At 39.8% G+C, this 16361-nt stretch overlaps 1 protein-coding gene across 6 annotated transcripts in view; it reads right to left on the reverse strand.

Moving 5' to 3' along the window:
* LOC126248495 (kynurenine aminotransferase) overlaps positions 1-16361 on the reverse strand; it is a 59648-nt gene that overhangs the window by 19637 nt on the left and 23650 nt on the right. For all 6 annotated transcript variants that reach the window (XM_049949531.1, XM_049949529.1, XM_049949527.1 and 3 more), the window contains exons 5-7: positions 4290-4533; positions 2067-2233; positions 1045-1231 (exon numbers count right to left, since the gene is read on the reverse strand). In XM_049949531.1, the coding sequence (XP_049805488.1) occupies positions 1045-1231; positions 2067-2233; positions 4290-4533 (598 nt within the window). The remainder of the gene's footprint in view (positions 1-1044; positions 1232-2066; positions 2234-4289; positions 4534-16361) is intronic.

Raw genomic sequence — 16361 nt, forward strand, 5'->3', positions numbered from 1 at the left:
GTTAAACCAAAACTTAATGTAAACTTCTCAAAAAGAAATTTTGCACCACTTGCATATCTTCAAATGAGTGAGTGAAATCTTAGCTTCAAGGAGAGCACAGAATAAAGAATTAGCCCTGTAAAACTAACAGACATAATTTTATTTTAAAATAAAATCAAAACAATATGCAAAATAAAGGCAATCTGTTCAAAGTGCAAATCTATGAAATTAAAATCTGCTGCCGAGTTACATTCAGTACTAAGTTGCTCTCTCTATCAGCCTCCAGTGCATTGTAACAAGATTAGATACCCCTTAGAATGCTGTCCACAGGGTGGCTGATACACCGCTCCTTGAAACTGTCCCCCACTGACTGTGGCCCTCTCGATGTCATACAGCTTTTCTCCAACAATGTACTGCTAGTTTCAATTGGTCTTAGCATGCTCAGCTGAGTTTATGTCAGCAAGCCATTCCATTAAGCTGATTCCTGCCTCTTGGAGGAAGATGATGATGATGATGATGACGATGATGATGACACAGGCACTTTACGCTCACACATTGTCATTACAAAGACAAATCCAGTGCACAGATGTTGACTGTAGAGCTTGAGAATAAGTTAGTGGACACTTTTCCCAGTATCACACAGCCCTCAAATTACCTTCAATAGCTATGAGAAGCACCCTGAATCTGTACGTAATATTGACCCAAAACTTGACAGACCCATTCAGCAGACAACTTCCCATGCTAATACCCTTATGGCAGTACAGTGACAATGTGTGTATAGTCTAAGCTTGAAATGGTACAGCAAAGAATGTTGATAGACTGAACACAGTACTTAAGCCACTTTGTCCCATTCACATTTGGAGAGAGAGTGCTCTGCTGAACTGCATTGAGAATGTAGGTTTACTTTTACTTCCGCTACCTATGTGGTTGTACATAGCAATTTCCTGTGGTCAAAATCATATTGAAGATGGAAGTTTCCAATAAAAAACAATTATGAAAGTCATGAGGGTGATACAACACATTTTTCAGCAATTAATGTTTGCACAAAACCATAAATTAATTTACCCAAGGGTGACCAGTCAGCAATCATGAAGTATCCTCCTTCTGGAATAGTTGGATTCATACCAACTTCAGACAGGAACTTTGCCATATAGTCTCTCTTTGTTACAAGCTCAGCAGCAAGACTTTCAAAGTAACACTCAGGTGATCCCATTCGTTCAATTTCTATTTCAAATCCTTTTGCTACTGCTTCCTAAACATGCAAAGAAAAAGAAAAAAAGATGTGAGAAAAACAATTTTAGAGCAAACTATGGATAACAAGGTAGCAATTTAAGTTGCTACATATGCTGTTATCAGTCACAATTAAATATTTACAGAGGAAAATACACAGGTCATAAAATCAAAAAGCATATGCTTCTGCCTCCATGACAAAATTTATGTCTTTACTTTCCAAGGATAGTTTGGCTGTACTAACATCAATAAGAAAGCACAGTACTGAAAAATCAACAGATTTCAGAACATATCCAATGAAGCAGCACCATAGTTCTGAGTCCACATTAAACTGTATGTCCCCCTATAAATGGCTTGGTAACACATTTCAAAGGGCAGAGGTAGGCAGGGACGTATCACCTCAAATAGGACCATGCCTGTGGTGTCCAAATGAACTTCTGGGTTGATGGCAGCTTTGTGTACACAACAAAGAACTGTTACTGTGACATTAAGCAGTGTGACTCTCCATATTAGATGTGACAACGAACAGAACATTCACATTTGCCATTACTTACTGAAATTGGGTACTCAAGAAAAATGCTGATATTGTTCAGTGCAAATATTTAAGGACTGATAACAGATCATAAGTTAAAAATGTGTAAAATGAACTGTAACATGTTGAAAAGTGCAAATCATTTCATTAAATCTACTTCTACCAGAGTCATTGACATGATAATGAAAACTTCTCGATGAAATATGAACAATGGTACTAGAGCATTGACCACTAGATAGGAACACACAGACAACCACATGCACAAACGCATTATTCCTTTTTACCATGTCATGTGTGAATTACAGTTAGTTATTTTAAATATTACCTGCAGTGGTGTTGAGCAAGTGTATACACTGTTCTGATGGACTGCTTGGAGATTTTTCATAAGTGGGGCTGGACCATATGCCCATCCAATTTTCCAGCCCGTAACACTAAAAGTTTTTCCAGCTGAACCAATAGTAATTGTTCGTTCCCACATACCCGGAAGTGATGCTGCAAAAAGTACATATGAATAATAATACATTATTAACACCAACAAAAAATATGTAAATTAATGGATTGCATTTAGAGTAATATTTTCCGAAGTATAAAATTTCAGGAAAAATTTCTTCTCTTGAATTTTATCATCTATTTTGTGAACAATGAGCCCCAAAAAATTTTCCCCTATTTAACTAAATTTCACCAGCATCAGGAACAGATGTGTAAAGTCATTAACCCCTGGGCACAGAAGACCATTATTCAAACATGGAATAGAATCAATCATTTAGGCTACACAAGGAAGTCTATAATTTGAAAAATGGAAGTCTCATTTATCAAACAATGGAAACTCCCGGTACGAATATCAACAATGTAGGAAAAGACAGATTGCTAATTACAATAAAGAAGACACGTCAAGTTGCAGACAGGCACAATTAAAAGACACTTACATAAAGCTTTCAGTCACAGCCTTCATCAGTAAAAACACACACACACACACACACACACACACACACACACACACACACACACACACAAAAGCAAGCACACTTCACGCACACATGGCCACCAACTCCGAGATGCTGGTGTTCGTGCTCATGTGTGCATGAGGTGTGCTTGCTTGTGTGTGTGAATGGTGGGTGTGTCTCATTTTACTGATGAAGGCTGTGACCGAAAGCTTTATGTAAGCGTCTTTTAATTGTGCCTGTCTGCAACTTGATGTGTCTTCTTTAGGGTAATTAGCAATCTTGTCTTCCAATATTGTTGAAGTCTCATTTATGATACATTCATTAGGGATGGAACACTAGGTCAAATGGGAAAAGAAATGGGTTTCTGGCTTTGTTAAAGAAACCATTCTGACTATAGACATGGTTAGATGTCTTCCACAACAATGAGGTTCCAAGTCACAAATATAGCTTATACTCTTGATTCTGAAAACACTCAATCGATGTTATGCAAGCATGCCAAAATCGTGTTATTCCAACAAGTTGTAAAATGTTAAGGAACCAGATAGTAATAGTAAGAGCTATCTTTGGACATAGTGTCTAGACTTCTGTGGCATTCAATTTGAACACAACTGCCAGCAAACTGAAGTAATGCCTTAACAAAGCTACATGACAAAGTTACACAAGTATACAATACACATGCCACAGTGGTTCTTTCACAATGTAAGTCACTGACTGTTTTGTGGAATATCATCATCTTTAAGACCATGCACTTCTGTAATCACTGACTTATGGATACAATTCATCAGTAGTCAGGGAAGACAATGAACAGATAACACAAATGATATTAAAATGTTAAGACAATTAAGAAACTTTTTCTAAGATTAATTTAGTCTCCTGTCACGAGGAGCAATGTCTCTGAACATGTCTCGTCATTTTATGTGCACGATGAATTCTTAGCAAGTCAACTCAGTGCATGTCACAGTTACAGGAAATGAATTATGTGTAGCACTCAGCCATGGTTTTTTTCACCCAGTCATATCATCATTCTCATAGATCTATCCCAAGTTCTGTTGGATGCAAATATTATGAAATGTCAAAAAGGATTCACCTATCTTCTGAGACAGATGTGATGTTCGAATGACTCTGTGAGACTGCCAGAAAAGTTAATTTAAAAAATCTAACTTCCTGTGGGTTGTTTTACAAGGTAAACACCATAGTTTGAACTGTTAAAGCTGAATAAATAATACACACACACACACACACACACACACACACACACACACACACACACTCTATAAGTTGCCATTTTGTTGTACATTCTTCATTTATTTGTAATCAACGTGGAATGTAGTTTTTCAGTAAAGTGAATACAACCTTTTGAAATGGAATAGTTTGTGACAAACATCTAGGTAAGGTTTTTGATACTGAACTATTGCAGTGCAGTGATGTAGCATGTCCACATGCTGACCTTGTAAACCGTTCCATTCCATTGTGGTTTAATCACTTCATTAAAATTCAACCAACTGTTCACACAAAAATATTAATAATTTTATGTTATGAGCAAGTGGATCTTCATCTCTACACTAACAACAGTTTTAAAGCATAAAGAAAACTGAACACTGTACCAATTCGTATATGTTTATTTGGTTTGTAGACAAGCCACTCATAAACTTCATCAGAAATGCATAAAACATTCCATTTCTTGCACAGTTGGGCAATAAGTTCCAGTTCTCTCTGACTGAAGACCTTTCCAACAGGGTTATTAGGAGTGTTTAATATTATTGCTTTAGTTTTGCTATTGAACAGGCCCTCCAGTTCTTTTTCATCCAGCACCCAATCAGAGGAGCTGACTGTACCCTCAGCTTTTTTCTGAAGTGGAAAGAAAAGACAGAAAGAAAATGAATAAATAAAATATACTGAACTGGTATCAATGTTACTGGAAATTCATATTTTGGCAAATGACACACAACAGATACTATAAATCACTTAAAAGCATTTTAAAAGTAATCATCAGTAACAAATACATATATTATGTAAGTACAGGGCCAGCTCTAGGGTAGGGGGCTTGGGAGTTGGGGGAGTGAACTGTGCCACCATCCAGTGTGTTAGGTTTTTGGGGGTGGCTAAATCTTAAATTTTAATATGGTGCCTAAAGGACAAATTAAACAAGGCAATGAAAGTTTTTTTTTTTTTTTTAATAGATGAAGAAGTGTGAGGATAATTTGAAAACCGAAATCATTCACAAAATGTGTTGTCTTACTGGAAACCATCTACAATACTGTGAAACAAATGACAAACAAAAAGGAAGGAAGACTGAGTTTAATGTCCCATCAAATGACAAAGAAAGTGCTGGAGTTGGTCACCTTGGTTGTGTCTTTCAATATAGCAAAGATTTCTGCTGGCAGTGTTGGCAACTCTATTTCTACCATGTGCCTGTACAACAGTTGAAATGTCCTACATCTGCTGGGAAGCTATTACAGAAGCGAAAAAATTCGTAACATGGAAACAAAGATAGATGTCAGCATATGATAGCATACAATTTTTTTTTTTAAATATCTATACAAGTACTTCCAAGAAAAACATTTTGTAATAAAGAGAGAAAGAACAAGTGAAATAAGCACTGCCCATCATATGCCTTTGTCTTTTGAATCTAGTCATTGTGAGTAAGGGGAATTTATGCATGGAAAGATGTATGACATCCTTCCTCCACCACTCCCTCCCCTTTGAATATGCCATTAATGACATTTACATTGCTGTTCTTCTTGTAGATGTTAATATTTAAGACATTACGGAAAAAACCTGTCAAACTTTATATTGGAGCTGAAGCAACTAAAATGCATTGTATGAACTATTTATCCAGTTCCACATCTACATCTATACTCTGCAAACCACCGTGAAATGCATGGCAGAGGATACATCCCATTGTACCAGTTATCAGGATTTCTTCCCATTCCATTCACGTATGGAGTGCAGGAAAAATAATTGTTTAGATGCCTCTGTGCATACTGTAATTATTCTAATCTTATCCTCACAGTCCCTATGTTAGTAACATAGAGGGGGTTGTAGTATATTCCTAGAGTCATCATTTAAAGCCGTGTCTTGAAACTTCGTTAGTAAACTTTTCAACACAATTTACATCTATCTTCAGGAATTTGCCACCTCACTTTCCTCAGCATCCCAGTGAAGCTCTCCCACAATTCAAACAAACCTGTGACCATTTGTGCTGTCCTCCTCTGTATACATTCAATATCCCCTGTTAGTCCTATTCGGCACAGGTCCCGCACCCTTGAGCAATATTTTAGAACCAGTCGCACAAGTGGTTTGTTAGCAATCTCCTTTGTAGACTGACTGCACTTCACAAATATTCTATGAACAAACTGAAGTCTACCACCTGCTTTACTCACAACTGAGCCTATGCGGTCATTTAATTTCATATCCTTGCGAAGTGCTACACCCAGGTATTTATACAAGTTAGCCAATTCCAACAGTAACTCATTGATATTACAGTCATAAAATAGTATGGTTTTTTTTGTTTTGTGAAGTGCACAGTTTTACATTTTTTAATGTTTAAAGCAAGTTGCCAATCTTTGCACCACTTCGAAATCTTATCAAGACCTGACTGAATATTTATGCAGCTCCTTTCAGACAGTACTTCATTATAGATAACTGCACCAAATACAAAAAGGCTGAGATTACTATTAATATTGTCTGCAAGGTCATCAATATACATCACAAACAGCAAGGGTACTGTCACACTTCCCTGAGGCACACCCAAGATAACATGCTGTGCCCTTCCCACCAAAAGTCATCAATCCCATCCAAATTTTCACTTGATATCCCATATGATTATACTTTTGACAATAGGGGTAGGTGTAGTACTGAGTAAAATGCTTTTCAGAAATTAAGAAATACTGCTTGTACCTAACAGCCTTGATCCAAAGCTTTATACATGTCATTTGAAAAAGTGCAAGCTGGGTTTCGCATGATCAATGTTTTCAGAATCTATGGTGGTTGGCATGGAGGAGGTCATTCTGTTCAAGATACCTCCTTATGTTTGACGTCAGAATATGTTAATATGTTCTACAATTCTACAACAAATCAATGTCAAGGATATTGGACTGTAGTTTTGGGGATCATTTCTGGTACCCTTCTTGTAGATGGGTGTGACCTGTACTTTTTCCAAGAATTTGGCATGGTTTTTTGTTAGAGGGATCTATGAGTGATTAAAGTTACAAGAGGGGGATAACTCAGCCACAAATTCAATGTAGAATCTGAGAGAGATTCCATTGTCCTCTGGAGCTTTGTTCAATTTTAATGATTTCAGCTGTTTCTCAACACCACTGAAACTAATACTTATTTCACTCAGCTTCTTAGTGATACATGGATTAAATTGGGCCAATTCTCCTGGATTTTACATTGTGAAGGAGTGTTTAAAAACAGAGTTAAGCATTTCAGCTTTTGTTTTGCTACCCTCAATTTCAATTCCTACCTCATTAGCTAGGGACTGGACACTTAACTACCGTGCTACAAACAGCTTTTACACATGACCAGAATTTCTTTGGGTTTTGTGAAAGATCATTTGACAATTTCTGTTATGGTAGTCATTGATGACTTTACAAATTGTTCTCTTCACAGTTGAACACATTTCATTCAGCATCTACCTATAGCCCTATGCTTTGTTGTTCTGCTAAATAACATTGTTGGAATGCAAACCATGTTAGCTGCAACAGGCAGAAGATGTGCTTTGTTGGTGCTGCACATTTTAGTGATTTTGTCTGAGATAAACTCATCCTGTAATGTACTTCAGCATTCCAGTGTAGAAGTTGGCACAGAAACAGCTAAGTGAAAAGGTCATGTAATTCAAACATTTATGCAACAGTCTTTGTTCTTCCAGAAGTTTTTATACAGTGATTGTATATCAAGGAGGATGTCTCCCATTACGAACTGTTTTACTGGGTCACCTGGTGGGGGAGGGGGTAGGGGTTGCATTCCTCTCAATCTCTCACTGATAGTTCTGGATTTCCTATAGCTATAGTTATCTGGATTGGATGGAGAGTTGCCTAATCTAAAATACCCTTGTGTGCACCCCATACACTCTCAGCTACCTGAGTAGCAGCCTCTGATGTGTAGTGCACACCTGACCCATTCAGGGGGACCTTCTCAACCCTATGGAGCACATTCAGGAAGTCGCAGCCTAGCTTGTCATGGAAACTTCGAAGTCTTAGGTTCGGTCCTTCCACTCAGCCCACAAACTAAGGGCCACTATCACACCTGGGGACAATGCTGCAAATTGTAAGCTTTTTTGAAACTCTACATGCAAGGCTGGTCTTCTCAACCTCGTCTTCCAGTTGCTTGAATGACCCAAGTATGACCTCAGAGCCCAGGCAACAGACATCATTTGTTCCAACATGTGCCACAATCTGCTGTTTGTTGCGCCCTGTTCCCTCAATGGTAGCTGGAATAGTCTCTTAACATGTTGAATAAGGCCCTAAGGCATACGCCCTTAGTGCACCTGGTGTCCTTTCCTACCCCTTGCTGCCATTTCCCTAATGGGTACCACCATTCGTCATACGTTCGAACTGCCAACAGTTAAAAGATCCCTACCCATTTGTGTTTTCTTCCTCTTGACACTGGACAAAACATGTTTCCCCAAAACTGGTAAAATTAGTCCCACTGGCTCAGTTTCAATTTCAGTGAAAGATGACACCTCAAACTTGTTGGCCAGGGGGATTGGTACAACATCCTGAGTCCTTCCTGGTCCCTGTCCACCCTGTACACGACACCTAGCTCTATGACTGAAACACCACTCGCATTCAGGTGAAAGAGTAATGACAGATCACGTACTTCCTACAGAGGAGACAGGATCCACATGAGCGGATAGTACTTGAGGTAGAGGTACCTTTGGTAACACTACCACAGGTATATGACTCTGGGGAGCTCTTTCAACACGAGAACTCGCAGCAGCAGCTGCCAATCATTTGACAGTAGTCAGGATGATTTCCAAATGCTTACAAATGTCAACTAACTCATTCCATGTTCAACAACAGCATTCACAATGGGGCTGCATTTTATCTGGTGCAGATGTATTACAGGACACAGAACAAATAACTTTAAATTAAGCACCCAATTATCTTTTAATCTGTTGAACTAAAAAGTTGCCTTACAAGGGGAGACCCAAAAGTAACCAGAATCGCAATGCTGCACATCGTGTACTTGTAGTAGCAGGTTGCGCCGCCAGAGGGTTGTAGTAGGAGCTCCGCTGAGTCATTCTGCCACGCGGCGTCACCCAACAATAAGAAGTGTGGTTTCTTCGGCAATTCTTTGAGTGTGCATACAGTGCAGACGTGACACGAGGAAATGGCTAGTTCTTACGAACAACATGCGGCAGTGAAGTTTTGTTTCTTGCTCGGCAAGAACGCAGCAGAAACTGTTGCGATGATTAAGACAGCTTACAAAGACCATGCTCTCAGTAAAACGCAAGTGTACGAATGGTTTTCTCAGTTTAAAAAGGGAGAAATGGTGGTTGAAGACCAGCCCCGTTCCAGTCGACCTTCAACTGCTCAAAGCAAAGACAACATCGACAAAATCCGTGATCTCATCAGTGAAGATCGACGCAGGACAATCGACCAACTAAAGAACCTGTCCGGGTTGTCCTGGAGCTCAATTCAGCGCATCTTGACCATCGATTTGGCGATGCATTGAGTGGCAGCAAAATTTGTGCCGAAGCTTCTTACCAGAGAGGAAAGGGATCGTCGCGTTCAAGCCTGTCTCGAAATGAAGGACGCATTCAAAGATGATCCACATTTTTTCAACAAAATCATTACAGTTGATGAGTCATGCTGCTATGGGTACGATCCAGAAAGTAACAACAGTCATCACAATGGAAGTCACCTGGCTCATCTCGACCAAAAAAAGCTCGACAAGTGAAATCAAACGTGAAATCGATGTTGATCTGTTTTTTTGACATCAAAGGGATCATACACTCTGAATTTGTCCCTGAAAACCAGACAGTAAACTAACAATTCTATTTGGAGGTTATGAAACAGCTTCGCAGAAGTTTGTCGCGAAAACGTCCGGCTTTGTGGGATTCTGGCATGTGGTTCCTGCATCACGGCAACGCTCCCGCGCACACAGCTCTCAGTGTTCGCCAGTTTTTGGCCTCAATGAAGATGACTACCTTGTCCCACGCACCCTATTCGCCGGATTTAGCACCCTCAGACTTCTTCCTATTCCAGAGGATGAAAAGAGACTTGAGAGGGAAGAATTTTGTGGATGTGGAACACGTAAAACGCAATGTCATGAAAGTGCTAGCAGGTATCAAAGAGGATGAATTTAAAAGGTGCTTCGAACACTGGAATGAATGTTTGGACAAGTGTATTAATGCTAATGGAGAGTACTTCGAAGGAGAGTAAGGTTGTATTTGAAAACAATAAAGTTTCTTCTAGAAAGTTCTTTCTACAAAGAAATTCCGGTTATTTTTGGGTCCCCCCCCCCCCCCCCCTTCGTATAAGAACTGAAGCAAATACAGTTCTAGCAAACTTGAAAACACAGTTACTTTGCAATAAATGTAGATAATATAAAGGTCTAACTCTTCTTTAAAGGAAAACTAGATGTAACAAAATACATTAGTTAGAATATCTGCTACAACAACTAAATCAATGTTAATTTACTACAGGTTACATTATGCACAGGACAACGGTAGCTTCCGAAAATTCTCAAAAATGCATGTTTATTTGGGTTGATATACAATTAAATTCAGGTGTGATCTATTTTTTGGCATTAACTGTGAACGATAAAGGCTTATTTGCTATGAAATAAGTTACGTATCATAAACAGGTAACAGTACAGGTAACCTACGAAAATATAGTTCCATAAGCATCCAAAAATTCTCAAAAATACCACATTTTTCACATAATCATACAATGAAATTAGAGAATGATTGTTTTGAATGAGGACGGGCCTTCTGCTCTCATAAATTTTAAAAGTGCACAAATAAGTTTAACATTATGAGTTTACCAGGGCACTCACGAATGTTCAAAATTTCACAATATATCACAATACAAACAGGTACTGATAGAGGCAATGAAAGATTATGCAGAAGCGATGTGAACAGTAAAATTTGTGAATCTAGAATTTCAAATCCACACACAAATCTTTTACATATAATCTCACACAAAGTAAAATTCTGAAGTCGGCTTTTTGAGAGGTGTTAGTATTAATCGAAAGAAGAAAAATAAGTGCAATAAATGTGGGTCCAGAAATACATACTTTCTGTGATAAACTCATGTTTACAGGAGGTGTTCAATGTGACATCTACTCATGACAATGCACCCCTCTGCCCTCCGGCGTAAGGAACGACCCACCCTTTGAAGTATACCCTGTTGATGACGTACCTGGTGGCACGCATTGAAGACATGATCCTGTAGTGTCCATACCTCATTGATTGGCATGGCATATACCAATTCCTTCATATGTCCCTGTAACCGAAAGTCTATAGGATTGAGGCTTGGGCACAAGCAGGCTAAGGTGTGAGCCTCCCAACCACAAAAGTGTGCTGGTGTGCCACCAAGCATGAACCGCATTTGTATTTGTTGCAGCAGTGGCACAGCTTCCAGCAATGTAGGCAAAATATTAATGAGAAAGTCCACATAGTGTGTGCCAGTTAACCTTTGTGGTAGCATATATGGCCCTATTAATCAATTGCCATGTATGCCTGCCCATATGTTGAGTGAGGATCTGTTTTGATGCCCTATTTCCTGAATTGCTAGGGGATTTACATCTGACCATATACACTATGTGATCAAAAGTATCCGGACACCTGGCTGAAAATGACTTGCAAGTTCGTGGTGCCCTCCATCGGTAATGCTGAAATTCAATACAGTGTTGGCCCACCCTTAGCATTTATGACAGCTTCCACTCTCGCAGGCATACGTTCAATCAGGTACTGGAAGGTTTCTTGGGGAATGGCAGCCCATCCTTCACGGAGTGATGCACTGAGGAGAGGTATCGTTGTCGGGCAGTGAGGCCTGGTACAAAGTTGGTGTTCCAAAACATCTCAAAGCTGTTCTATAGGATTCAGGTCAGGACACTGTGCAGGCCAGTCCATCACAGGGATGTTATTGCCGTGTAACCACTCCATCACAGGCTGTGCATTATGAACAGGTACTCGATCATGTTGAAAGATGGAATTGCCATCCCCGAATTGCTCTTCAACAGTAGGAAGCAAGAAAGTGCTTAAAACATCAATTTAGCCAGTGCTGTGATAGCACCATGCAAAACAACAACCGGTGCAAGCCCCCTCCATGAAAACCATGACCACACTATAACACCACCACCTTCGAATTTTATTGTTGGCACTACACACGCTGGCAGATGGCATTCACCAGGCATTTGCCATACCCACACCTCATCATTGGTTTGCCACATTGTGTTCCGTGATTTGACACTCCACAAAATGTTTTCCCACTGTTCAATCATCCAATATTTATGCTCCTTACATCAATCAAGGCGTCCTTCGGCATTTACCAGCATGATATGTGGCTTATGAACAGCTGCTCGACCAGGAAATCCAAGTTTTCTCACCTCCTGCTCAACTGTCATAGTACTTGCAGTGGATCCTGATGCAGTTTGGAATTCCTGTGTGATGTTCTGAATAGATGTCTGACTATTACACAATATGACCCTCTTCAACTGTTGGCGGTCTCTGTCAGTCAACAGATGAGGTCGGCGTGTACATTTTTGTGCTGTATGTGTCCATTCACGTTTCCACTTTACTATCGCATTGGAAACAGTGGACCTAGGGATGTTTAGGAGTGCGGAAATCTTGCATGCAGATGCATGACACAAATGAGACCTAATCACCTGACCACATTCGAAGTCTGTGAGTTCCGCGGAGTGCCCATTCTGCTCTCTTACGGTGTCTAATGACTAGTGAGGTTGCTGATATGGAATACCTGGCAGCACAATGCACTTAATATGACAAACGTGTGTTTTTGGGGTTGCCCAGATACTTTTGATCACATTGTGTATGCTGGTTATGGAAATCCACAATACCAAAACTCTTGGGGACCCTGCCCCATCAGTAAATAAAATCTCGGATGTGAACAGTGGATCTGCGGCACACTTCTGCCACAGCCATTGACAGAACTGCCATCTGCCATGATGATCCTGTGGTGGCCTTAGGGCCTGAACGCACTGTAGATGACATAGTACAGCAATTGTTCATGAAGTACTCCCCCCCCCCCCCAAGATAAGAGAGAGAGAGAGAGACATGCCTTCTGCTGCTGCTGATGTTTGCACACTAGTCCCAGGGATTTATTTCACCAAACGTAGCACACGCTCCTGCATGTCAAGCGTGTGTTCAGTGCGGGGCCTTCCACTGTCAGCCTTCCGATGTGCAAGGCTACCTGTGTGTCTTGGATGGTAGAAAACTCTGCTGAACAGCTTATCAGAGGGCACTCTGTGCTGCAGATATTTTTCAGCATAGAGGGCATGGCTTGAAGGCAATGTACTTTTGGTAAACCATAGCAGAACATCATATCCGCATTTTCCCTTGTCGAATGGTAGGTTTCCATTGCTAACAAGTGGTGTAAGAGAGAAAATGCGAATGTACTACCCCATTTGTTCATACAAAAGAGCAATAACAGTAAACACGTAAGTGTATCTGCATTTGGAAAAAGGTAAAACACCATAATACATACTCAAGGTTGACAGTACTGTACAATAAAGCACACAAACATGACGAAAACTAACATAACCTACAACATGACTTGAACCACACAACCTATTGCAGACCAGCTAATGGTTGGCAAAGTACTGTGAGTAAGACATTGTAATACCCTGCCGACAAATTTGTCAGAGCATCAATGCAATGACTGTGCTAATATCTGAAACCGAGCATTGCACAACCCTTCCTATAAACACGTTTATCTCAGAAAATATGCGTTTCCAGACCCATGTTTAGTTGACTTATTTTTCCTGTTTCAATGAGTACTACCACGTCTCAAAGTATGCGACACTATTTTTTAACATGCTGTATACAAATAAATGTCTGAATTACATGGATTTTTCACTTAACTGTTTCTGTGCCAACTTCTACACTGGCATGCTGAGGAACACTACAGGATGAGTTTATCTCAGTCAAAATCACTAAAATGTGCAGCACCAACAAAGCACATCTTCTGCCGGTTGCAGCAAACACAGTTTGCATTCCAACAATGTTATTTAGCAGAACTGTTAGTTTTCATTACAGTAAATGAAACTGCTTTCAAAACTACTTGCTTTGAGCCATAAATCATTGTCACGGCATGTCAGAAAGCACACCTTCTTGATATTTGACACAGCCATTTTTCCTTTATGTACTATGGACATTCTAGACAGGCAATGGCAGTTTATACACTTCTTTACAACAAATAATGCATTTATATGTAAGTAATTCACTGTCGTATAACCTTCAACTTTTTACAGCATAAGAGACAATGGTACTGTTGACAATGTAGTACTCAGCTGTGCCAGTTGCTACAGGTCTCGCACCCCCCACTACCCTCTGCTCTGGGAGTGAAAAAAATTAATAGATTGTTGTTTTTGTTGTTGTTGTTGTCTTCAGTCCAGAGACTGGTTTGATGCAGCTCTCCATGCTACTCTATCCTGTGCAAGCATCTTCATCTCCCAGTACCTACTGCAACCTACATCCTTCTGAATGTGCTTGGTGTTTCATCTCTTGGTCTCCCTCTACGATTTTTACCCTCTACGCTGCCCTCCAATACTAAATTGGTGATCCCTTGATGCCTCAGAACATGTCCTACCAACCGATCCCTTCTTCTAGTCACGTTGTGCCACAAACTTCTCTTCTCCCCAATCCTATTCAACACCTCCTCTCATTAGTTATGTGATCTACCCATCTAATCTTCAGCATTCTTCTGTAGCACCACATTTCGAAAGCTTCTATTCTCTTCTTGTCTAAACTATTTATCGTACATGTTTCACTTCCATACATGGCTACACTCCATACAAATACTTTCAGAAACGACTTCCTGACATTTAAATCTATACTCGATGTTAACAAATTTTTCTTCTTCAGAAACGCTTTCCTTCCCATTGACAGTCTACATTTTATATCCTCTCTACTTCAACCATCATCAGTTAATTTGCTCCCCAAATAGCAAAACTCCTTTACTAATTTAAGTGTCTCATTTCCTAATCTAATACCGCCAGCATCACCCGACTTAATTCAACTACATTCCATTATCCTCATTTTGCTTTTGTTGATGTTCATCTGTCAACACCTGCTTTCTTTGGGATTGGAATTATAATATTCTTCTTCAAGTCTGAGGGTATTTCGCCTGTCTCATACATCTTGCTCACCAGATGATAGAGTTTTGTCAGGACTGGATCTCCCAAGGCCGTCAGTAGTTCTAATGGAATGTTGTCTACTCCCGGGGCCTTGTTTCGACTTAGGTCTTTCAGTGCTCTGTCAAACTCTTCACGCAGTATCATATCTCCCATTTCATCTTCATCTACATCCTCTTCCCTTTCCATAATATTGTCCTCAAGTACATCGCCCTTGTATTGACCCTCTATATACACCTTCCATCTTTCTGCTTTCCCTTCTTTGCTTAGAACTGGGTTTCCATCTGAGCTCTTGATATTCATACAAGTGGTTCTCTTTTCTCCAAAGATCTCTTTAATTTTCCTGTAGGCAGTATCCATCTTACCCCTAGTGAGATAAGCCTCTACATCCGTACATTTGTCCTCTAGCCATCCCTGCTTAGCCATTTTGCACTTCCTGTCGATCTCATTTTTGAGACATTTGCATTCCTTTTTGCCTGCTTCATTTACTGCATTTTTATATTTTCTCCTTTCATCAATTAAATTCAATATTTCTTCTGTTACCCAAGGATTTCTAGTAGCTCTCGTCTTTTTACCTACTTGATCCTCTGCTGCCTTCACTACTTCATCCCTCAAAGCTACCCATTCTTCTTCTACTGTATTTCTTTCCCCCATTCCTGCCATTTGTTCCCTTACGCTCTCCCTGAAACTCTGTACAACCTCTGGTTTAGTCAGTTTATCCAGGTCCCATCTCCTTAACTTCCCACCTTTGTGCAGTTTCTTCAGTTTTAATCTACAGTTCATAACCAATAGATTGTGGTCAGAGTCCACATCTGCCCCTGGAAATGTCTTACAATTTAAAACCTGGTTCCTAAATCTCTGTCTTACCATTATATAATCTATCTGAAATCTGTCAGTATCTCCGGGCTTCTTCCATGAATACAACCTTCTTTTATGATTCTTGAACCAAGTGTTAGCTATGATTAAGTTGTACTCTGTGCAAAATTCCAACAGGCTGTTTCCTCTCATTTCTTAGCCCCAATCCATATTCACCCACTACGTTTCCTTCTCTCCCTTTTCCAACTACCGAATTCCAGTCACCCATGACTATTAAATTTTCGGCTCCCTTCACCATCTGAATAATTTCTTTTATTTCGTCATACATTTCTTCAATTTCTTCGTAATCTGCAGAGCTAGTTGGCATATAAACTTGTACTACTGTAGTAGGCATGTGCTTCGTGTCTATCTTGGCCACAATAATGCGTTCACTACGCTGTTTGTAGTAGCTTACTCGCATTCCTATTTTTTTATTCATTATTAAACCTACTCCTGCATTACCCCTATTTGACTTTATATTTATAACCCTGTAT

Source organism: Schistocerca nitens, chromosome 3 (assembly GCF_023898315.1).
Source record: "Schistocerca nitens isolate TAMUIC-IGC-003100 chromosome 3, iqSchNite1.1, whole genome shotgun sequence".
Taxonomy (NCBI): domain Eukaryota; kingdom Metazoa; phylum Arthropoda; class Insecta; order Orthoptera; family Acrididae; genus Schistocerca; species Schistocerca nitens.